Below are 25,464 nucleotides of genomic sequence, written 5' to 3'. Positions count from 1 at the left end.
ATAGTTTCACTTCAGTACCAATGCACTGTGTCCTATCTCTGCACTGTTTCTTCACTTTCAGTGCCTTGCAACGACTCAACTATTGATTTATTTATTTATATTTAAAATAGACACATCTCACTATATATATTTCTTATATACAAAATGCTGTTTTAAAGTATGTACACATTGTCTATTGTCTAAATCTAGTTAATGGACATCCATTACCTCACATATGTATTACTGTAGTGAGAACACTGTACACCCACGTTAATAGCATTTTTCAAGAATACAGTCTGTTGAACTGAAATGTCGTGTATTTTGACCAATGTCTCCTCAAATTTCCCACCTCCAGCCACCACAGCCCCAGATCACCACCTTTCTTCTCTTTTACGTCTATCAGATTAACTTTGTTGGTCCACATATGAGATCATGTGGTATTTGTATTTTTACACCTGGCTTATTTCACTTAGTATGATGTTCTCCAGGTGCATCCATGTGTCACAAATGACAAGATATCCTTCTTTAAGGTTGCATAGTATTCCATTGTGTTTAAATGTCAGATTTTCCTCATCCTGTCGTTCATTTGCGGACATTTAGGTGGATTCCATATCTTAGCTATTGTAAATAGTGCTGCAACATCCTGGGAGGGCAGACATCTCTTCAGCAGACTGATTTCATTTCTTTTTGATATATACATAGCAGAGTGAAATCTGGCTCACATGATAGCTCTATTCTTTCATTTTGTGGAGGAAGGCCCATAGTGTTTTCTATAATGGCTGTCCTAATTTACATTCCCAGGAATAGTATAAGGGTTCCCTTTCCTCCACATCCTCATCAACAAGTGTTGACTTTAGACTTTTGGTCATAGCCATTCTAACGAGTGTGAGGTGATATCTTATTTCAGTTCTAATTTACTTTCTCTATAAGTGATGTTGAGCATATATATACATGTGTATATATGTGTGTATATATGAATATATGTGTCTGTGCATATGTGTATACATATGTGTATATGTATATACCTGTTGGCCACTTGTATGTTTTCTTTTCAGAAATGTCTATTATTTAGGTCCTTTGCTTGGTTTTTAAATTTTGCTTTTGTTTCTTGCTATTGAGTCGTTTGAGTTCCTAGTATACTTTGGACAGTAATTAATCCCTTATATGATGTAGGGTTTGCAAATCTTTTGTCTCATGAGTTTGTCTCTTCATGGTGTTGATTTTTTTTTAGCTTTGCAGATTTTTGTTGTTGTTGTTGTTAGATGCAATCCATTGTTTACTTTACCCTTTGCTGTCTGTGCTTTTGGGACATATTTCAGAAATCACTGGCTTAACCACTGTCCATGAGTATGTCCCCTGTTTTTCTCTAGTGGGTCCATAGTTTAAGGTTTTTCATGTAACTTGGTTTATTCTTGTGTATGGTAAGAGATAATGGTCCAATTTCATTTTTCTGCATGTAGATTCCCTGTTTTCCTATCACCATTGATGAAAGAGACTGTCCTTTTGTCGTGGTGGGTTGTTGGCACCTTTGTAAAAATTTAGTTGGCTCTCTTCTCTGTTTCAGTGGCTGAGGTGTCTGTTTTTATGCCAGTGTTAGGCCCTTTTGGTTCCTACAGCTTGATAGCATACTTTGAAGTTAGGACAGCCGTCATCTTTTTTTTTTTTCTCTATGAATTACCCTGGGCATCACCACTCAGAGAGATGTCAAAAGAGGTATTGAATATTCAGTATTTTAGTTTTTAACTCATTTTGAAGACGGAGTGATGACATTGAATCCCCTTATGTGCCAACCTGAAAACTGTAACTCATTTTATTTTTGCTATACATTTGTTACCGTTTATGTTATACTCAGGGTATTGGATCAATTACATATCAGTATAACTATAAATAAGGCTCAATTACACAAAATGTTTAATGCTAAAATCTTATAGTGAGAGGAAATTTTATTTTCAATTTCTGTATTTTTATAGAATACTATGAAAAATAAAGTAAAAATAGAATATTATCTAGTATAATATATATTATTTTCACACATATTTTTGTATTAGAGAAGCACAAAACAAATATCAGTATGTTATCTCAGCCATTAACATAGGTTACATTTGGACCAAGTCTTTGAAGGTGAAGTCATGGAAATGAATGCAGAGATTAGACTGGGTCTCTGGGGTCTGTGTTGCTCTGTCTAGTTTTTCACGCAATTCCTAGATTGTGTTACCATCCTAACATCAGCAAACATCACTCCCTGACATGAAACAGTCTTGGTAGGAAAGTAAAAAGAGTCATTTTAGAGAAGAAAACTGGTTTTAATTTCATTTTTATTTTTGCAATCTGGAGAGCAGTTGGTTGATTCCCCAGGAAAAGTTATGGAAAAGTATTTAGTATTTACAAGGTCAACTATTCCAGTGCTCTTAGAAAGCCCAGGGCCTTCAGGACAGAGTATTGTAAAGGAAGACTTTCTGTTTGTTTTATCTCTAAATCCCATAGGAGAAAAACTCCTAAGTCATAGCAGCTTTAGGATTCAGTGTGAACGCACCATAGCCTCTTCAGAGGGTCCCTTTTCTCTCTCTGAAAACAGCTCCCTGTCCACAGGATGTTCAAAGCCCATGTACCTTTCTTCCTCTAGCTAGGATGCCCCAGAACAACGCCTACCCATGCATTGACCTCAGAGATCCAAACATGATGATGATGATTGTTATTATTTTTGAGACAGGGTTTTGCTCTGTCAGCCAGGTGAAATGACAGTGGTGCCCTCAGCTCACTGCAGCCTCCAACTCCAGAGCTCGAGTGATCCTCCTGCTTCAGTTTCTTGAGTAGGTGAATCCTCAGGCTCCAGTTACCATGTCCAGCTAATTTTTTTTTTCTAACATTACAGAGAGGAGGTTTTGCCATGTTTCCTAGGCTGATCATTAACCCTTTAGCTCAAGTTATCTGCCTGCCTCAGCCTCTTAAAATGCTGGGATATTAGGAATGAGCCACTGTGCCTGGTGTGAGATATAAACATGATTAAAAGGGATTGTGAAACAGGCTGCTGCCTTCATCTGGGTGAGACCAATGTAAGCTATAAGAAAGATATTAAATCATGGTTGAGTCCAGGATGGGATGAGATACTGAAGCTCCAGCCTGCAGAGGGTCTTGTCATAGAAAGACTAGAACTAGTACTTTCTTCTCTGAGATCAGGCCTTTCTATCTGGGCTGGGGCCCAGAGGAAGATGATTTTTATTTTGTACGCGGTGTTGGGGAAGTGACCCATGGGCTGTCCCCTGTGAAATGTCACACAAGAAAAGCCGTGACCCCGCACCATGGCCTGCATCGAGCCCACTGCCCGCAAAGCCACCGTCTGCCCCCCAAGGAAGACCCTGGCCATCAAGGCCACCAGCAAGAGGGCGCCGTTCACAGGAGCGATCAAGAAGCCTCAGTGCTCTCGTCTCCTTGGGTTGAGCCTGGCCAGTGCAGGCTGTCCCCAGCCCTCCAAGGCTTGGGCTGCAATGGGATTTTTCTCCCCACATCTCACACACGTCCAGGGCCTCTCCTACCACCACCCCAGCCAAAATCTGGGTCATTTCAGCCAAAGCCACGACCGTGATCAGGTTCTAGGACACTGACCTGGAGCTGAGGGACTGAACTGAACTTGTAAAGGGTGCCTCCCTCCCTTTCCCACCCACAAACAAACCCACGCTGGTTTTCCTGCCTCCTGTAATGTGAGGTGACTTGTGGATAGAGAGTCTATTCAACTTTCAGAATCTAGAGTTGAATGTATATTATAGCAAAGTAGCAGGAACAGCTCAGGAGACAGGGAACATTGAGAACACAGAGCTGCATATAAGAAAAGTCAAAGTGTGAATCTCATCTGCTGTTTGATCAAATGCAGGAGACATTATCTATTTCCCACTAATAAATTTATTTGGTTTTCAATAATATTAATGAGCATATTTTTCACAATTGTTCTTGATTTGAAGTGTTGAAAGGTGTTCAGTGAGAAATTCCCAGTTGACACGAATGCATTAGACCCTCAATGTAGGTTGAAAGTTTACAAACAAAAGAAAACAGTAACAGTCATACCCATTATATCTGCTTCTGTTGTTACTCCCAGTCATATGCAGGGCTACTTTTGGACCCCGTGAGGGAAATAAAACCAAAAGTGAAGAAAAATGCTAATATCAGATCCAGGATGAGTGCAGAGGAGAGTAAAAGCACAACCAAACGGAAACGAAGCCGTCTAAAGTGCAGTGTTTGCCAGGAGTGTCGGCTCTCCGCGGAGGCGACGGGCCAGCTGCGTGTCTCTGGGCATAACTGTGACACGCCTGGCATGGATGGCACATGGGTTGGCGTCTTCAAAGAGGCACACCAGGTAGGCCTCGCTGGTACCCTGAGAGCACCAATGGCAGCGATCTGGAAACGCAGGTCCAGGCTGATGTCCTGGACCATCTCGAGCACCAGGAACTGGAAGGGCAGCTTGAGCAGGAGCAGCTGCGTGGACTTCTGCTGGTACTTTATGATTTTGCGCAGCACCAGGGTGCCAGGCCTGTAGCGCTGAGGCTTCTTGATTGCTCCTGTGAGCGGCGCCCTCTTGCCGGCGGCTTTGGTGGCTAGGGTCTTCTTTGGGGGGCAGACGGTGGCTTTGCGGGAGGTGGGCTTGGTGCACGCCATAGTGCGGTGTCACGGCCTTTCCTGTGTCCTTAGGCTGAGCCTGGTGAACAAGAGGCAGCGCTGGTACCTGACTGCAATGATGATGGGGCTGTGGACAGGACTCAGCCGCAGGCTCTCCCCTCTCCTTGGGCTGAGCCTGGCCAGCTGCAGGCTGCCCTAGCATCAGAGAGTGAGGGCAGTGGGGCTGTGGACAGGATTAAGAGAGCCTGTGAGTTGAGATCCATGTAGAATATGCACCCACACACTTAGCCTTTTCCAACCCAGCCCTGGACTTACCAGCTCCCAGGTCTGCGGGTCAGAGGCCCCACTGCTTAGTCTCCCCCGTGGGTTTCCGGGCTTCTAAGGTCTACACAGCAGCAGCCAGAAATCTCCCTTCCAGGCTGTCTGGCTCTGGCTGGAGATCTCTGTGGTCTCAGCCAAGTCCAGCCTCTCATAAGGGGCTCAAATGATTGCATTAGACTCACCCAGCTACCTTCCATTGCTCTCACTGCTTCACTAGACCCTCAACCTCATCAGGGCTGTGAAAACCTAATCAAGTCCTTGGGTTCTGCACACACCCAATGGAGGGAGGAACCTCTGGACTGTGCCTCATGAGAGGGATGGTAGGTGTGAGTTAGCTGGAATCTCGGTGCGAAAGTGATTCTGAAAGTTTACATCTCATGATCATCATGGAAATAGTTACAATGAAAACATTTCAATAAAATCACACGTTCCATGACTTTCATGACTGCTGCAGAACTCCACTGGGTGCCACCATGAGGTGTCTCTCAGGTTCTCTGAGGATGAGGTGAAACAGGGAGGGAAAGATGGAAAACCTAAATGGTTACTTCTCTAACAGGGATGCTCCCAGGGACATTTTTCTCCCCAAAAGTGACACTCATGAAAATCTGCCTTGGGGAGAAAGCTGAAGTCTTTTTGATAAAATGGTCACATGTGCCTGTCACTGATACCCCCTGGCTCCTTTTTACCTTAATGCCAGGGCTGAGCCTTGTTTCCATTGCCCACTTTGGAAATACAATGAGGCCCAGTGAAGCCAGTCCTGACTTCACTGAGCTGCTGAACCTAGGTCATGGCTGCTACCTTCATACCTCCGACTGCATAAGAAAAAGCAAAACAAAGCAAAACCAACCAAACAACCAACCAACCAACCAACCAGCCAAAGGCCTCTATTTCATTACACTGTTAACAGGGTTTTCTTATAGTTGTGGTAGGAATTAATGCCCATGCGTGCAATGCATGTACCATGCACCGAACAGGAAATTTCAGGATAATCAATACTCACCAAATAAGTTTACACTACTGTTTTAAAAATAGAGATCATATCGTAGAAAAACTTTAGGTTTATGGCAAAATTGGGCAGAAGAAACAGAGGTCCCCTATATCCTCTACCCACCTACACTATCAACTTTCTGCCCTAGTCATTATTCTGACTCCAAGACCATTGCTCTTCTTAGGATTCACTTGGGTGTTGTACATTCTATTGGTTCAAGTAAAGGCATAATTACATGTATCCACCAGTATTGTATCCTAAGGAAGAGTCTTGTGGAGTAATTCCACTTCCGTCCAAATCCATGGTGTCTTGTCTTTTCACTGCTCTTTCACCTTCCATCCCTTGCAACCACTCAACTATTGATTTATTTATTCATATTTAAATAGAGACATCTCATTGTACCTATTTCTTATGTACAAAGTGGTGTTTTATATTATGTACACATTGCCTAATGTCTAAGTCTAGGTAACTGACAGCCATATGACCTCACATATGTACTATATTGGTGAGAACAATGCACATCTATGCTTTTAGCATTTTTCAAGAATACGATCTATTGTTAACTACAGTCACCATGTTGTACAATACTTCTTGAGATTTTTTTCCCCTGTGTAACTGAAATGTTGTGTATTTTGACAAACATCTTCTCAAATCATTCAACCACTGCCACCCCACCCCCTGACAACCACCATTCTTCTTTTTGACATCTAGTAGATTAACTTTGTGAGATTGCACATACACCATTGAGATCATATACTATTTATATTCCTCTGCCTGGCTTATTTCACTTAGCATGATGCTCTCCAGGTGCACCCAGGTGTCAGAATTCTTAAATGTCCCACACATTTCCTGCCCCTCAGAGACACACCCTGCATCTGACCCTCCCTTGAGTGTGGGCAGAATTGTGAATTGATGAGCCCACAAATCCCTGATTAGGTTAAGGATACACTGAATCAGTGGACATTAAGTTCTGGGCCTGATCCAATCATCTGAGCTCTTTATAAGGAACTGAACCTCCCTAAGATCACAGAGATCTCCAGCCTGAGAGAAATTTTTCCCCACAGCCGAGTCCCCAGCGGTGGCTGTGCAGATCCAGAGATCCCCACAGCCCACACCTGAGTCACATCTCTAGGAGTGAGAATTTATGATGCATTGATCTAAAACTAATATACTCTCCATACACAAGTTTCTTCACATTGTGGAAATCAGAAAAACCAGTGTGTGTTTTTGTCTCAGGGAGAGGGAGGCAGGGAGCTGTGTCCAGTTGTGGCTGAACTATGGCTCAGCAGAAACACAGTAGCTAAAATCTTTGAAAGGTTCTCATTGCAGATCCATAATCAAACCTCCTTAGCCGGAATTCTGCCTCTACAGCACTGCCGTGGACTAGATCTACATCTCGCCCATGGTGACAGGCAGACAAACAGGTGTGTCTGCTGAGATGTTCGCCATGCCCCGAGGTCTGAAGGGCGGAAACAAGGATGGAATCCCTGAGGACCTAGATGGGAACTTGGAAGAACCCAGGGGTCAGGAAGGTGAGCTCAGGGGTCAGGATGTCATGGACCTCACAGAAGGTGACAATGAAGCCTCAACCTCAGCTCCTCCTGCAGCCAAAAGACTGAAAACAGATACTAAAGGAAAGAAGGAGAGGAAGCCCACCATGGATGCAGACGAGGCTCAGAGGATGACAGCCCTGCTGTCTGCCATGTCTGAGGAGCAGCTGGCCCGCTACGAAGTGTGTCACCGGTCAGCTTTCCCAAAAGCACACACTGCAGGTCTGATGCAGTCTATCACTGGCAGATCGGTGCCTGAGAATGTGGCCATTGCCATGGCTGGAATAGCCAAGGTCTTGGTTGGAGAGGTGGTGGAAGAGGCCCTGGACATGTGTGAGATGGGGGAGAAACACCCCCACTGCAGCCCAAGCATTTAAGGCAGACTGTTGGCAGGTTAGAACCCAAGGGCCTCTTCCCCAACAGCAACTACAAAAAAAATGTTCTTTTAGGCTCAAGACCAGAGGGAAAGTTCTGTTTGTGAAGAAAGTACTGCATCCATCTTCCAGTGACAGGACTGTGTTTTCTGGAGCTTCTGAATCTCAGTCTACCCTGGGTTTACACACGACTTTAATGTCTTTCTCAAACTCTGACATTGGCCTTCCCTAGATGAAGACAGTGGCTTGTTTCATAATCACTTTGACTAAATATTTGGGCTTCCTAGGGCATATAGAGGCATTTTTCTGTGTCTTTCTAGTTGGAAGAAGATGGGTGCATGGGCCTTGAGTTTTTTGTGGGCAGGCAGATGCTTTCAGAGAGGGAAACCTCTTCCATTGTACTTGTATGGTTTTATATTGAAGCCTGGAGTTGCTGTGTCTTATCTTTTATGATTATTTCTGGTATCAATAAATTAAGCCTGCAGAGACTTTTCTCTTGTGTTCTTCTGCCCTGAAGGCTGTGTCTGAGCAGGAGCACTGCAATTGTTGTCCTTGTATGTATTTTAAATACTTGTATGGATTTTTTTGAGTCAGCATTGAACTGTTTCCATCCTGAGGAAATAAAAACAAAATCACAAAGCGTTATTTTCTCTTATTTGACTGTTCTCATAGGTATTCCTCCCTACTTTGCTTTTCGTCAGCAAGTTGATCATCTACATTATTGGAAATTAACATAGTATAGGAGAATCTTATAAGACTAGAGAGAGAGAAACAGATTCCAAAAACCTGTGAACACCCATTTGTAATGATCATCTGCAGTTTAAAAGACACATATAGAGAGAGCCTATTGATCCTGCAGGTTTGCTTCATGTGGTAATATTACCAGTGCTTCTATAGGCAACCAAATTTAGTTTAAAACACTGTTACAGAGTATTCTTGATTTTATGCTTTCTAGAGGCAATCTGTTCAGAAAATTGAACCTGAGTACAGCAACATAAAAAATAAATTATTGAGATATGGAACAAAGTAGGTTCATCAGGAGTTATAAAGTTATCCCATAGTCTCCTTGTACATACTCTACTTTACCTTTATTATGGCAAAGAAGACTTTTCCATCATAAAATAAAGACCTGAGATTTATTATCAAATCATTGTGAACATTCCCAGCACAACTCACAGATATTGATGGTGCTAGTTCAGCCTGTTTACCTTTGCCCTGTGCCCCCTAAATCACAGAGTATGAGCAAAAAGATCTAAAACCCCTTCCAGTTCAGTTCTAATATTGAACAGAGTAACATCAATTATTTTTTCCTGAAGCCAAATATACCCCCTCAAAAGTGTTGCTTTATATATTTTTCAACTTAGCTTTTGCTCTTCAAATTGTACTTATGGTACATAGAACCTATCTTTGATCGGGTGAGTATTACAGAAACTTTTAAACTTTACCAAGGATGGGGAAATTCTGTTTCACACCACCATGTTTTGACATTACATAGCTTTCATTTTATTTTACCAACTTCCTTGTAAAGGCATATAACAAGTTAGACTACTGGGTATAAGGGAGGGATATGGAGGGTACAGATTTTTGGAAGAACTCATGGAGTTGGGAGGGCTCTCTCAGAAATTAAAGTGCTTGTGCAACCAAAATAAGTAAGATCCAAGGGTCTCAATATCACCCAGGCTTTATACTGCTCTCAGCTCATTCCTTTTTCCATGGCACTGGGGAGTCTTGGAAGCTGTGTTCTGGCAGATGTGGCAGGTCTAGTGCTCGCTGAACACTAGAAGTAAAGAGAACCCTGCCCAAGCAACCTGAGGTGGGGACAATTTGTTGCTTGGGCAGGGTTCTCTTTACTTCTAGTGTTCAGCGAGCACTAGACAAATCTATAGACAGCAGTGAGGGTAGTGATTGGACACACAAGGTTAGAACGTTTTTCTGGCCTCCACGTAGAACTCAATGCTTTTTGTGGAGTCTGAGTAAAGCTGAACTGCTGAAGACAGAAACAAGATCCTATCAAGGTCTCAGAGGTCAGGTCGGTTCAGGAGCAGAAACACAGTGTTGTTTTTTCAAAGAGGAAAAACGGATTCACTGAAAAGGTTCAGTGTCCCTACACATTCTAAACCTTCTCAATATGTAATGTCATATAGCCACAATTCTCAAGAAGAAAATTTGTAGAAAGTGATATCTTTCCAGGAAAAATCTTTGACAGCTTTCATGGCTGGTTGTATTACATGTTAATAACAATGTAAGTTTTCCTGGAGCTTCACTGCTATTATTAAAGTCTATCTCATAATGTACATTTGGAGACTGCCTAGAAAAATGTGGCCTCTGGTTGGAACTGGTGAGGTAGTGAGGAGATGACTAACAAATGAAGGGATGGCACTTCACAGCTTTTCTTTCTTTCCTTCCTTCCTTCCTTCCTTCCTTCCTTCCTTCCTTCCTTCCTTCCTTCCTTCCTTCTCTCTCTCTCTTTCTTTCTTTCCTTCTTTCTTTCTTTCCTTCTTTCTTTCCTTCCTTCTTTTTTCCCTTCCCCTTCCTTCCCTCCTTTCTTTTTCTTTTTTTTTGATGGGGTCTTGCTCAGTTGCCCAGGCTGGCATACAGTGGCATGATCTTGATTCACTGCAACCTCTGCCTTCCAGGTTGAAACAATTCTCCTGCTTCAGCCTCCAGAGTAGCTGGGATTACAGGCATGTGCCACCACACTGGCTAATTTTTGTATTTTTATTAGAGATGGAGTTTCACCATGTTGGCTAAGCTGGTCTTGAACCCCGGACTTCAAGAGATCCACCCGCCTCGCCTCTCAAAGTGCTGGGATTACAGGTGTGACCCAGCGCGTATGGCCTACAATTTCACAGTTATTTTCAACAATTTATGATCACTCTGGAATAACCTTAACATTCGCCCTGCCTGCCTTTGTCCCCCAAAAGTATTTAGCCTATGCCCAAGTAAAGTTTAAACAATCCAGCTGCACTGTTTCCAAGTGCATAGTATCTAGGGTCCGGTCTTCAAAAGTACAACAAACAAACTGTTGTAACCCAATTAGACAAGTTTAAATAATAATTTGATGGTGTTACGTTTTCTATGAAGAAGGATACAAAGTAGAGTGGTAACTTCCATACATGGCAGAGAAGGGGGCCATGCTCTCACAAAATGAATGGAGTCAGATCTTTTGTAATAGTTTAATAACTATCATGAATATTGGAGAGACATGTCATATAATTTCAAGTTAGTGCCGAGTATAAGAATATCTAGCAGTCTATTTGATAAGAAAATATTTTATTTTATATGAACCTATTAATGAGATAGATGAAGTTCTTTGTTTTTAATTAGTTTTTCTTAGGCACATATTCAAGGGAGCAGACTACTGTTTGGTAAAACGAGATGATTCCACATCAGGTTTTTGTTTTTAAAGATGAAAGAGCTGAAAAACCTTGTTTGGTCACAGCAATGCCATCCAATGATTCAAATTTTTTGAGATCATAATTCAAAAATTACATTGTGATTTAGCTTCAAATTTTTTTTGTAATGACCTTTGAATTGACAGCTCATTAAAATTTTCTGTAGTTTGGATAAAAACAAAAAATTTGAAATCATCTGAACTGAAAAAACCTTGTCAAAATCTACCTCCTACTCCCTCACCTACCATGCCATGTTCAACTCTTGTACTTGAGAAGCACTGAAAAATTTAAGTTCTGTTAATTTCAATCCACTTTCACCAAAGTAATATTTTTTTTGTGCGAAAGCCATAATCTCATCAACAATGCCTTTAAAAAAATTCAGCAGAAAATATGAACTAGTAACTGATAATGATAAGAAAATAAAACCCAGAAAAAGCAAAGTCCCAAGGCGGAGCAACTTCTGTCTTCAGTGTGAAATCACCATAGTCTCTTGGAAGGGGTTTCTCTTTCAAAGCAGTTTGCTATCCGGAGGGTGCTAAAGGCCCATGCAAGTTTATTCTTCCAAATAGGAAGATGTAGACAAAAACTCAGATGTCAGAAACGATCCAAATATTTAGTCAAAATGATTATGAAATAGGTTGCTTCCTTCACCCAGGTGTGGCCAATTTAAGAGTTTGTGGAAGATATTAAAATTGTGGGTAAATTCAGGGTAGATTGAGACACTGAAGCTCTGGCACACAAAGTCTTCTGTCATAGGGAACATGGAACAAGTACGTTTCCCCCCAGGATTTCTTTTTTGGCCTTGAGTCTAAAATCACATGGTTTTTTGGTACTTGTTAAAAATGTGGCCCTCTGTAATCCCAGTAATTTGGGAGGCTGAGGTAGGCAGATCATGAGGTCAGGAGATCGAGACCATCTTGGCCAACATGGCTCTACTAAAAGTTCAAAAATTAGCTGTGCATGGTGGCGAGTGGCTGTAGTCCCAGCTACTCGGGAGGCTGAGGCAAGAGAATCGCTTGAACCAGGGAGTCGGAGGTTGCAGTGAGCCGAGATCGTGCCACTGCACTCCAGCCTGGCGACAGAGCGAGACTCCATCTCAAAAACAAAAAACAAAAAATTGGCTGGGCGCAGTGGCTCACGCCTGTAATCCCAGCACTTTGGGAAGCCAACGTGGGCAGATCACGAGGCCAGGAGATCGAGACCATATTGACCAACATGATGAAACCCTGTCTCTACTAAAAATAGGAAAATTAGCTGTGCATGGTGGTGGGCACCTGTAGTCCCAGCTACTCAGGAGGCTGAGGCAGGAGAATGGCGTGAACCTGGGAGCCAGAGCTTGCAGTGAGCTAAGATCGTGCCACTGCACTCCAGCCTGGGAGACAGCGAGACTCCGTCTCAAAAAATAAAATAAAATAAAATAATAAAAAATTTAACAATAATAATAAAAAAAGAGGCCCTTAAACTTTAACTTGCAGACAGCCTGCCTCAAATGGTTTGGCTGCAGCAGGCGTGTGTCTCCCCACGTCTCATACACTTCCAGGGACTCTCCTGCTACCTCCCCTACCAAGGCCTGGGTCACTCCAGTCATGGCCATGGATGCAACCATGTTCTAGGATGCTGAACTGCCAGAGATGGACGGTATCAGACTTCTAAAGGCTGCCTCTTTCCCTTTCCTACCCGCACACACACCCACACTGCCTCCTATAATGTGAAGTGACCTATGGATACAGAGTCTATTCGTATTTTAGAAAGCAGAGTTGAATGTGCGTTCATAGCAAACTAGCAGGAACAGCCCAGGACACAGGGAGCATTGCAAACACAGAGCTGCATACAGGAAGAGTCGAAGTGTGGATATCATCTACTGATCAAGTTAAACAAACATCACTGAGTTGCCATCAGGAAGAGATTTATTTGGTTAGTAGTCTAAACACAGGCATAGTCCAGTGAAAATGAACAGGTTTCTTGAAAATTGATGTAGAGCTGAAGTGCTGAAACTGGCTCACTGAAACATTCCCACCTGACACTAGTGCCTTATGACCCTCAAGGTAGATTAGACATTAACAAACAAAAGCACACAGAAACACCACCAAGATCTGATTTCTGCCTGTTTCCACTCCCAGTTCTATGCTTAGCTACCTTTGGGCTCTTAAGGACCCTCTCTGCGGAGGCGGCGGGCCAGCTGCATGTCTCTTGGCATAATTGTGACGCGCCTGGCATGGATGGCACACAGGTTGGTGTCTTCAAAGAGTTGCACCAGGTAGGCCTCGCTGGCCTCCTGCAGGGCGCCAATGGCCGCGCTCTGGAAGCGCAGGTCCGGGCTGATGGCCTGGGCGATCTCGCGCACCAGGCGCTGGAAGGGCAGCTTGCGCAGGAGCAGCTGCGTGGACTTCTGGTACTTTCTGATTTCCCGCAGCGCCAGAGTGCCAGGCTTGTAGCGGTGAGGCTTCTTGATCCCTCCTTTAGGCGGCGCCCTTTTTCCGACGGCTTTGGTGGCCAGGGGTTTCCTGGGGGCCTGCCAGGCGGTGGCTTTGCGGGCGGTCTGCTTGGTGCGCGCCATGATGCGGGGCCTTAGCCTCTCCCCTCTCCTTGGGCTGAGCCTGGCCGGCTGCAGGCGGTGCTGGCGTCAGAGAGCGAGGGCAGTGGTGCTGTGGACAGGATTCAGAGAGCCTGTGAGTTGAGATCCATGCGCATGACTCTCCCACACACTTAGCCCCCGCCAACCCAGCCCCACACTTACCAGCTCTCAGGTCTGTGGGTCGGAGGCCGGGCTGCTTAGTCTTCCCGGAGGGAGGGTCCTGGGTTTCCTTGGTCTACACAGCAGCAGCCAGGAATCTCCCTCGCAGGCAGTCTCTTTCTGACTGGAGATCTCTGTGGTCTCAGTAAAACCCTGCCTCTTATAAGGAGCTCAGATGATTGGATTAGACCCATCCAGCTACCTTCCATTGTACTTCCTGATTCACTAGATACTCAACCTAATCAGGGCTGTGAAAACCCAATCAAGTCCCCGGGTTCTGCACACACCCAATGGAGACCCAACCTTCTGCAGTGCGCCTTGTGGGAGGGATGGTAGGTGGGTGGGGAACCTAAAGTTCTAGGAGTGGAAGGGAATCTGAAAGTTTACATTTCTCCATCATCATGGAAATATTGACAGTGGAAAAAATTCTTTAATAAAGTCGAAATTTAGCCAAATTGCACATCTGCTCCAAAACACCAATGCATGAGATCATGAGGTTTTATCAGTTCCTTTGAGAATGAAGTGTTCCAGGAGGGGGGTGGGGGTGTATGGAAATTTGAAATGGTCACTTCTCTGTCAGGGATTCTCCTCTGACATTTTCTCCCCAAAAGTGACACTCATGAAAATCTTCTGGTAGCCTCCAGCAGATTTTGCTCCAGATAAGCCAAAGCTTTCCTAAGAATCACATGTGACTGTTGCTGGTGCTCCCCCTCAGCTCCCTCAAGCTCCTTTTCCCCTATGAAGGTGGAAGGGACACCTGAGCTGAGCTATCCTGCCATTGCCCATGATGGGAATGCCACGAGGTCCTGAGAAGCCAGCTTTGACCTCACTGACCTGCTGACCCGAGGTCACAGCTGAGCTCAGAACACATTGAATATATTTTGTTATTTCAATATTTGTAGGGGTACCTGTAGTTTTAGGTTCCATAGATAAATTGTGTAGTTGTGAATTCTATTCAAATATACTGTTAAAAGACTTTTGTGATACCTATAGTAGAAATTAGTGCCCAATTCAATGTAGGTATGGCACACAGAACAATAGATTCCATGATATCAGTACTTACAAAATAAGTTCGTATTAGTGTTTTAAAATTCGAGCTTATTATTATTATTTTGTTGTTAAATTTTTTAAAATGTGTTTCAATAGCTTTAGGAGTACAAGTTGTCTTTCATTCCACAGATGAATTGTATAGTGTTGAAGTCTGGGATTTTAGTGCACTTATCACTCAGTTTACATTTTACTCAACAGGCAGTTTCTTCCTCCATCACCCTCCTCTCACCTTCCCCACTTCTGAGTCTCTAATGTTTAGTATACTACACTGCATGTTTTTGTGGACCCACAGCTTAGCTTTCACTTCTAGGTGAGGTGGTGCACTATTCGCTTGTAGATTCCTGAGTTACTTTACCGAGAATAATGGCCTCCAGTTCCATCCAAGTTGCTGAAATGACATAGTTTCATTCCTGTTTATGGCTGAGTAGCAGTCCATGGTGTATATGTTCCTGTTTTCTGTTTGTTTTCTTTTGTTTTATTATTATTTCAATAGTTTTTGGGGAGCAGGTGGTGCTTGGTTACATGCATAAGTGATTTAATGGTGATTTCTGAAATTTTGGTGTGCCCACCACCTGAGCAGTGTACACTGTACCCAACGCGTAGTCTTTTATTCCTCACCCCCTTCCACGCTTCAACCTAAGTCCGCAAGGTCCACTGTAACATGCTTATGTTTTTGTGTTGTCATAGCTTAGCTCCTGTTTATAAGTGAGAACATATGATGTTTGATTTTCCATTCTTGAGTTACTTCACTTAAAGTAATGGTCTCCAGTTCCATCCAGGTTGCTGGGAATACCATTATTTCTTTCCTATTTTTGGCTGAGTTGTATTGAGTGGTATATATATATATATATATATATATATATATATATATACACACACACACACACACAGAGACACAACTATATAACATTTATATATATTTATATATATAATATTTATAACAAATTTATTACATATATAACATTTATTATATATATATATATATATATATATATAACATTTCCTTTATCAACCCGATGATGGACATTGGCTGGTTTTTTTGTTTTTTTTTTTGAGACGGAGTCTCACTCTGTCACCCAGGCTGGAGTGCAGTGGTGCGATCTTTGCTCGCTGCAAGCTCCACCTCCTGGGTTCATGCCATTCTCCTACCTCAGCCTCCCTAATAGCTGGGACTACAGGTGCCCGCCACCACGCCTGGCTAATTTTTTATATTTTTGGTAGAGACGGGGTTTCACCATGTTAGCCAGGATGGTCTCGATCTCCTGACTTCATGATCCACCCACCTCGGCCTCCCAAAGTGCTGGGATTACAGGTCTGAGCCACTGTGCCCAGCCTGGTTTCATATTTTTGCAATTGTGAATTGTGCTGCTATAAACATGTGTGTGCAAGTGTTTTTTTCATATAATGACTTATTTTTCTCTGGGCAGATACCCAGTAGTGGGATTGGTGGATCAAATGATAGATCTCCTTTTAGTTCTTTAAGGAATCTCCACCCTGTTTTCCACAGTGGTTGTGCTAGTTTACATTCCCACCAGCAGTGTAAAAGTGTTCCTCACCTCATCCACCATAACATCTATTATTTTTTGATTTTTTAATTATGGCATTCTTGCAGGAGTAAAGTGGCATTGCATTGTGGTTTTGATTTACATTTCCTTGATCATTATTGAACATTTTTTCATATGTTTTGGTGGCCATTTGTATATCTTCTTTTGAAAATTGTCTATGTTTTAGCCCACTTTTTGATGGGATTGTTTGTTCTTTTCCTTGAGGCTTTGTTTTAGTTCCTTGTAGATTCTGAATATTAGTCCTTTGTAAGATACACAGTATGTGAATATTTTCTCCCACTCTATAGGTTGTTTGTTTACTCTGCTGATTCTTACTAAGTTTTCTTGCTGTGCAGAAGCTTTTTAGTTTAATTAAGTCCATCTATTTATCTTTGTTTTTCTTGCATTTGCTTTTGGGTTCTTGGTCATGAACTCTTTGCCTAAGCTAATGTCTAGAAAGTTTTTCTGATGTTATCTTCTAGAATTTTTATGGTTTCAGGTCTTAGATTTAAAGTGTTTCATCCATCTTGGGTTGATTTTTGTATAAGGTGAGAGTTGAGGATCCACTTTCATCCTTCTATATGATAGGCTTGCCAATTATCCTGGCACTATTTGTTGAATAGGGTGTCCTTTCTCTCCTTTATGTTTTTGTTTGCTTTGTCAAAGATCAGTTGGCTGTAAGTATTTGGCTTTATTTCTGGATTATCTATTTTGTTTCATTGGTCTATATGCCTATTTTTATACCAGTAGCAAGCTGTTTTGGTAAATATAGCCTTGTAGTATAATTTGAAGTTGGGTAATGTGATGCCTTTATATTCCTTCTTTGTGCTCAGCCTTACTTTGGCTATGCAGGCTCTTTTATACTTCCATATAAATTTTAGAACAGTTTTTTTCTAGTTCTGCAAAGAATGATAATGGAATATTGATGGAAATTGCATTGAATTTGTAGATTGCTTTTGGCAGTATGGTCATTGTTACAATAGTGATTCTACCCCTCCATAAGCATGGGATGTTTTTATGTTTGTTTCATCTATGATTTCTTTCAGCAGTATTTTGCACTTTTCCTTGTAGAGGTCTTTCACATCCTTGGATAGGTATATTCCTAAGTATTTTACTTTATTTTTTGCAGCTATTATAAAAGGGGTTGAATTCTTGATTTGATTCTCAGCTTGGTCACTGTTGGTTTATAGCAGTGCTACTGATTTGTATACATGATTTTGTATCCTTAAACTTTGCTGAATTCATTTAACAGATCTAGGAGCTTTCTACATGAGTCTTTAGGATTTTCTAGGTATACAATCATACCACTGGAGACAGTGACAGTTTAACTTCCTCTTTAACAATTTGGATGCCCTTTATTTCTTTCTCTTGTCTGATTACTCTGGCTAAGACTTCCAGTACTATGTTGAATAGGAGTGGTGAGAAAGGGCAAACTTGTCTTGTGCCAATTTGCACAGGAAGTGCTTCCAGCCTTTGACCATTCAGTATGATATTGGCTGTGGATTTATCATATACAGCTCTTATTTTGAGGTATGTTCCTTTGATACCTAGTTTATTGAGAGTTTTTAACATGAAGTGATGTTGAATTTTATGAAAGGCCTTTTCTACATCTATTGAGATAATCATGTGGATTTTGTCTTTAGTTCTGTTTATGTGATGAATCACATTTATTGATTTGTGTAAGTTGAACAAGACTTGCATCACAGGGATGAAGCCTACTTGATTGTGGTGGATAAGCTTTTTGATGTGCTGCTGGATTTGGTTTGCCAGCATTTTGTTGAAGAATTTTGCATCAATGTTCATCAAGGATATTAGCCTGAAGTTTTCTTTTTTTGTTGTATCTCTGCTAGGTTTTGGTATCAGAATGATGCTGGCCTAATATTTTGGAATAGTTTCTGTAGGAATGGTGCCAGCTTCCTTTTTTTTTTTTTTTTTTTTTTTTTTTTACTTCTGGTAGAATTCAACTGTGAATCCTCTGGTCCTGGGCCTTTTTTTGGTTGGTAGGCTATTAATTACTGCTTCAATTTTAGAACTAATTATTGGTCTATTTGAGGATTTGATTTCCTCCTGGATCAGTCTTGGTAGGGTATACGTGTCCAGGAATTTATCTATTTCTTCTAATTTTCTAATTTATGTGCATGGAGGCGTTGTTTGTAGTCTCTGATGGCTGTGTGTATTGCTGTGGGGTTAGTGGTGATATCCCCTGTATTTCGGATTGTGTGTGGATTTTTTTTTTTTTGAGATGGAGTCTGTATCACCATGCTGGAGTGCAGTGGTGCTATCTCGGCTCACTGCAACCTCCACTTCCTGGGTTCCAGCGATTCTCCTGCCTCAGCCTTCCGAGTAGCTGGGACTACAGGTGCACGCCATTATGCCCAGCTAATTTTTGTGTTTTTAGTACAGACAGAGTTTCACCATTTTGGATCAGGATGGTCTTGATCTCTTGACCTTGTGATCCACCTGCCTCGGCCTCCCAAAGTGCTGGGATTACAGGTGTGAGCCACTGCACCCAGCCTGATTGTGTTTATTTTAATCTTCTCTTTTTCTTCTTTATTAGCCTAGCTAGAAGTTTATCTATTTTATTAATTTTTTCAAAACACCCGCTACTGAATTCATCGATTTTTTGAAGGGTTTTTTTCTGTCTCTATCTCCTTCTGTTCAGCTGTGATCTTGGTTATTTACTATCTTCTATTAGCTTTGGCATTTGTTTGCTCCTGTCCTCTAGATCTTTAGTTGTGATGTTAAGTTTTTAACAAGTCTTTTCTAACTTTTTGATGTGGGTGTTTAGTGCAACAAATTTCCCTCTTAACACTGCTTTAGCTGCATCCCAGAGAATCTGGTACATTTTATCTTCATTCTCATTAGTTTCAAAGAACTTCTTGATTTCTGCCTTAATTGCATTATTTACGCAAAAGTCATTCCAGTGCGGGTTGTTCAGTTTCCATGTAGTTGTATGGTTTTGCGTGAATTTCTTAATTTTGAGTTCTAATTTGATTGTGCTGTGGTCCAAGAGACTGTTATAATTTCAGTTCTTTTGCATTTGGTGAAAAGTGTTTTACTTCCAGTTATGTGATCAATTTTAGAGTAACTGCTGTGTGTTGATGAGAAGAATGTATATTCTATTGTTTTGGGGTGGAGAGTTTTGTAGATACCTGTTAGGTCCATTTGATCCAGAGCTGAGTTCAGCTCCTGAATATCTGTTAATTTTCTGTTTTGATGATCTGTCTAATATTGTCAGTGGGGTGTTAAAGTCTCTCATTATTATTGTGTGGGAGTCTAAGTCTGCATTGTTTTATCATGATCCTTAGTTTCTTTCCATTGGGTTACAACATGGTCTTTTAGGTCAGCGAAGTTTATTTTTATCCACATCTTGTCATTTTAGTCATCTCAGTCTCAGCCCACTTCTGAGCCCTTGGTGGAGAGGTGTTGTGGTCATTTGGAGGAAAAGGGGCACTCTGGGTTTTTGAGTTTTCAGGTTTCTTTTGTGCTAATCCTTTTTTTTTTTTTTTTAAGAATTAAAAGAGGCAACATGAATTTCTTTTTTTTTTTTTTCAAAATTGAAACTGATGAATATCACTATCGCTTAGTAAAGTTCAGGAGAAAAAATCAAGTTAGATATGCAAAAATGTGATATGAATGTGATAGATGTTATTCTCTGAAGCTTGATTTCATCTGAAAGAAATGTAAGAGAAAATAAAAAGCATTGTCAAATTCTTTCTTATCCTTGTGGGTTTATCTAGCTTCAAGCTTTGAGGTTGCTGACCTTTAGATGGGGGTTTTGGTTTTGTTGTGGTTGTTGTTTGCTGTTTGATTTTTTTTTTAACACTCTAGCCACTCTTCTGTAGGGCTGCTGCAGTTTGCTGGGTGTCTGCTCCAGATTGTAGTCACCTGGGTTTTTCCCATACTTGGAATTATCACCTTTGAAAACTGCAAAACAGCACAGACGGCATCTTGCTTCTTCCTCTGGAAACTTTGTCCCAGGAGGGTACTAAACTTGTTACTGACTTGAATGTATCTGTAGGAGGTGGCTGGTTACACTGCTTGGGAAAATCTCATGCAGTCGGCAGGAATGGGATCAGGGACATACTTAAGCAATCTAACTGCTTTTTGGTGGAACAGCTGTGCTGTATTGGGGATCCCTTCAGCCCCTGATCCATTAGGGCTCTCCAAGGCCCACAGGCTGGACCAGCTGAGATGCCTGAACAGTCATGGTGGCAGCATGCCCTACCCCATGGACACTTAGACTCAGGGAGAAATTAGAACTCTGTCAGCTGTAGAACAGAGGCAGGTGTGGCTGGAGGCCCTGGCTAGGAGGACCCACCTCACAAGGAGCAGTGGATTGGGGTCCTGCTTAAAGAAGCAGTCTGGCCACATTCTGGGAAAGCAGCTGTGATGTGCTGGGGGTACCCTACCTATCCCGACCATTTGGACTCTCCAGTGCCCGCAGACCGAAACAGCTGAGTTGACCAAACAGCATAGATAGCAGCTTGGCCCTTTCCTGGGGTCTCTGTCCTGTCTCAGGCTGGCTCCACCTTGTTTCTTGTGGCTGGCTGGAATTCCAAGCCAGTGGGTCCTATCTTGTGAGTTGCCATGTAAGTGTGGCCTGCAGATTGATGCTGCTCAGCCCCCAGGATTTAGCCCCCTTCCTAGGGGTATGCACAGACCTTCTGCCTTGCCTGAGCTGCAGATACCTTTGCCAGGGATCCCGAGGCCAGAGTATGCAAAATTCCTGGGTCTCTGTACATGTTCGAGCAGCTGCTCTGCGGAGACTCCACACAGCTGTGTGCATCAGACCCAAGGCGCTGGAGACACGGGCCTATAAGGGGACCTCCTGATCCACAGATTGCAAAGATCCACGGGAGAAGTGTGGTTTCCCGGGGGCATGCAATCACTCACTGCTTCCCTCCACCAGGGGGTGCGGGTTCCCTTGGCTCTGTGTTGCTCCAGGGTGGACCGTTTCTCCACCCTGCTTTTCTTTTTTTTTTCTTTCCTATTTTTGGCTGAGTTGTATTCAGTGTTGTATATACATATATATAAGCATTTTCTTTATCGACCAGATTGATGGGCATTGGCTGGTTTCGGTTTTTTTTTTTTTTTTTGAGACGGAGTCTGCCTCTGTCGCCTGGGCTGGAGTGGCTTAATCTTGGCTCACTGCAAGCTCCGCCTCCCAGGTTCACGCCATTCTCCTGCCTCAGCCTTCCGAGTAGCTGGGATTACAGGCGCCGGCCACCACACCCGGTTAATTTTTTCTATTTTTTAGTAGAGACGGGGCTTCATCATGTTAGCCAGGAAGGTCTCGATCTCCTGACCTCGTGATCCGCCCGCCTCAGCCTCCCAAAGTGCTGGGATTACAGGCGTGGGTCACCGCGCCCGGCCCACCCTGCTTTTCTTCATTCTCCATGGGTCAGGTTGTTTTCCTACATAGTCTCAATGTGAGTACGTGGATATTTCAGTTGAAGGTGCTGCATTCACTCGCCCCTCTTCCTCTCTGTGAGCGCCGCAGACCACAGCTGCTTCCTATTGGCCATCTTGGGGTCCACTCATCAGTTGATGGGCACTTAGGTTGATTTTATATCCTTGCAATTGTGAATTGTGCTGTGATAAAAGTATGTGTGCAGGTTTCTTTGATATAATGACTTCTTTTTTTTAGGTGTGTACCCAGTAGTGGGATTTCTGGATGGAATGGTAGATCTACTTTGAGTTCTTTGTGAAATCTCTACACTGTTTTCTGCAGAGGTTGTACTAATTTACATTCCACCAGCAATGCCTAAACGTTTCCTTTTCACCACATTTACGCCAACACCTGCTGTTCTTTGACTATTGAATAATGACCATTCCCACTGGGGTAAGGTGGGTGAGAAACTCAGCTGTTTTTCGTTGTGGCTTTAAATTGTATTTCCCTGATAATTAGAGATGTGGAGCATTTTTCCCTGTTTATTAGTTATTTGTGTGTCTTCTTTTGAGAAACGTCTATGCATGTTGTTTGCTCACTTTTTAATGGAATTATTTGTGTTTTCTTTGATGATTTGTTTCAATTTCTTGTAGATTCTGGATCAATCAGTCCTTTGCCAGAGGCATAATTTGCAAATAGTTTCTCCCATTCTGTAGGTTGTTTGTTTACTCTGATGATTTATTTTTTCTTTTCATTAGCTCTCACTGATTTATTTTTGCTTTTTTTGAATTTGCTTTTGGGGTCTTTGTTATAAGTTGTTTGCCTAGGCCAATGTCTAGAAGAGTTTTCCCGGGTTTTCTTCTAGAGTCTTTATTGTTTCAGGACCTAGATTTAAGTCTCAAATTCACCTTAAGTAAATTTTTGTGTATGATGAAAGATAGGGATCCAGTTTCCCTCTTCTGCGTGTGGCTATTCAATATTCCCATCAGCATTTATTCAATAGGGTGTTATTTCCCCAGTTGATGTTTCTGTATGCTTTGTCAAAATCAGTTGGCTTTATTTTTGTTTTCTCTATTTTGTTTCATTGGTCTATGGATCTACTTTTATGCCAATACCACATTGTTTGGCATAGCCTTTTGGGATACTTTGAAGTTGGTAATGTGATGCCTCCATATTTATTCCTTTTCCTTAGGATGGCTTGGCTATCCTGGCTGTTTTTGGTTCCATATGAACTTTAGAATTTTTTTTCTAACTCTGCATAAAATGATGTTGTTATTTGGGAAGAAATTGCATTGAATCTGTAGTTTTCTTTGGGCTGCATGGTTTTTTGTTTTAACAATACTGATTTTTCTAATCCACGGGCATGGAAAGTATTTCTGTTCATTTGTATCGTCTATTACTTCTTTCAGCAGTGCCTTGTAATTCTTCTTGTTTTGGGATCTTTTACCTTCTTTTTTAAGTATATTCCCATATACATATGTAGCTACTGTAAGAGGGATCGAGTTTTTTATTTAATTCTCATCTTGGTTGTTGTTGGTGTATAGCAAGCTGTTAATTTGTGTGCATGACTCTTGTAACCTGAGATTTTACTGAATTTACCTATGAGGTCTGGCTGTCTTTTGTAGGAGTGTTTAAGGTTTACTATATATACCATCAGATGACCAGGCAACATAGATAGTCTGACTTGCTTTTTTCCAATGTTAATACCTTTTATTTCTTCCTCTTGCCTGATGGCTCTAGCTAAGAATTTTGCACTCATTTTATAGAAAAGTTTTAGTTTTATGCAAAATCAGGCAAAAATTAGAGAGTTCCCCTATATCCTTCCCCCACATATGCATAGCCTCCCTCTGGTATCAACTCCCTATCCCAGATTGTATGTGAGTTACAATCATTGAAACTACATTGACCTATTATTATCACTCAATGTCTGTAGCTTACATTAGGGTTCACTACGTTTTTGTTGTACATTCTATGGGTTTGGACAGATGCATCATGACAGGCATCCACAACCATAGTGTCCTATGAAATAGTTTCACTTCTCTAAAAATCTTTTGTCTCTAGCTTCTCTATTCCTTCTTTCAACACCAACCTCTTCCAACCATGGATCTCTGTATTTATTTATTGGTAAATCTTGTCTACTGACATTTCATATTGTATATACTTGTTATGTACAACATGATGTATCATATACATTTTACAATGTCAAAATCTAGCTACTTTTTACACAGTTATTGTAGTTTTGTAAGAACACTTCACATTCACTCTTAGCATTTTTCAAGAGCACGATATATTGTTAGGTGGAGTCACCACGCTGTAAAATTGATCTCTTGAATTTATTCCTCCCATGTGACTGAAATTTTGTATATTTTGACTGTCTCCTCAAATACCCCACCCCTGCCACCCCAACCCATGGTAACTACCATGCTACTGTCTACTTCTATAAGATCAACTTTTTTAGATTCTGCATAAGATTGAGGTCTAGTATTTGTTTTTCTATGCCTTGCATATTTCACATAGCATAACATAGCATAATGATCTCCAGGTTCATCTTTGTGTCCTTATTTTTTAGGCTATTCCTTAAGTAGCCTTAAAATATAAGAACACATAGATGAACCTGGAGATGTATTTTGTTGTGTATACGTGTCACATCTTCTTTATCCAGTCATCTTTTTTTGGACACTTATGTTGATTTTATATGTTAGTTATTGTAAATAGTGCTGCAATAGACATGAGCATACAGATAGCTCTTCAGTATACTAATTTTATTTCCTCTGGATATATATTTAGCAGTATGGCATTGGTGGAACATATTGTAGCTCTATTTTTAGTTTTTGGAGGAACTGCCATACTAGTTTTTGTAGTGGTTGTACTAATTTGCATTCTCACCAACAGGGCAAGTGGTTTCCCTTTTCTTCACAACTTCATCTACAATTGTTATCTCTTGACGTTTTCATAACAGTTATTCTAATGGGTGTGACGCAATATTTTATTTTGGTTGTAATTTGCATTTCTGTGATGGTAAGCGATGTGGAGCATTTTTCCATACACCCACTGGTCATACCTTTCTGTCTTTTTTTCATAAATGTCTCTTTAGGTCTTTTGGTTATTTTTATTTTGGATTTTTGTTTTCTTCCTATTGAGTTGTTTGAATTTCTTAGGTATTTTGGAAATTTATTCCCATCAGATATATGGTGTGCAAATATTTTGTTCCATTCTGCTGGTTGTCTCTTCACTCTGATGATTGTTTCCTTTGTTGTGCAGAAACTTGTTAGATGTAATTCCTTTTGTCGACTTTTGCTTTTATTGTCTGTGTTTTTGGGTTATATTTAGAAGGTCACTGGCCTAACCAGCGTTGGGGATGTTTTTCCCTATGTTTCTTGTAGTAGGGTCATAGTTGAGGGTCCTGCTCTAAAGTTTGAAAGAGATTTTAGTGTATTTTTGTATATGCTGAGAGAAAAGGGTGTAATTTGATTATTTTGCATGTGGATATCTAGTTTTCCTGTCACCATTGATTGAAAAGACAGTCATT

General features: G+C 41.5%; 1 protein-coding gene and 1 pseudogene across 1 annotated transcript; both read right to left on the bottom strand.

Annotated features, from left to right (window-relative positions):
• Positions 1-4,195: 4,195 nt before the first annotated feature.
• LOC129481654 (histone H3.Y-like) lies at positions 4,196-4,626 on the bottom strand (annotated as a pseudogene).
• Positions 4,627-13,104: 8,478 nt separating this feature from the next.
• On the bottom strand, positions 13,105-14,085 carry LOC129483187 (histone H3.Y). The gene is made up of 2 exons (XM_055280210.2): positions 13,953-14,085; positions 13,105-13,860 (listed from the first exon to the last, which is right to left on the bottom strand). The coding sequence occupies exon 2, from the start codon at positions 13,770-13,772 to the stop codon at positions 13,362-13,364; it is 411 nt and encodes a 136-aa protein (XP_055136185.1). The 5' UTR covers positions 13,773-13,860; positions 13,953-14,085; the 3' UTR covers positions 13,105-13,361.
• Positions 14,086-25,464: the final 11,379 nt, after the last annotated feature.

This window comes from Symphalangus syndactylus, chromosome 5, assembly GCF_028878055.3.
Source record: "Symphalangus syndactylus isolate Jambi chromosome 5, NHGRI_mSymSyn1-v2.1_pri, whole genome shotgun sequence".
NCBI lineage: Eukaryota > Metazoa > Chordata > Mammalia > Primates > Hylobatidae > Symphalangus > Symphalangus syndactylus.
This window is presented reverse-complemented; position numbering and strand designations above follow the sequence as displayed.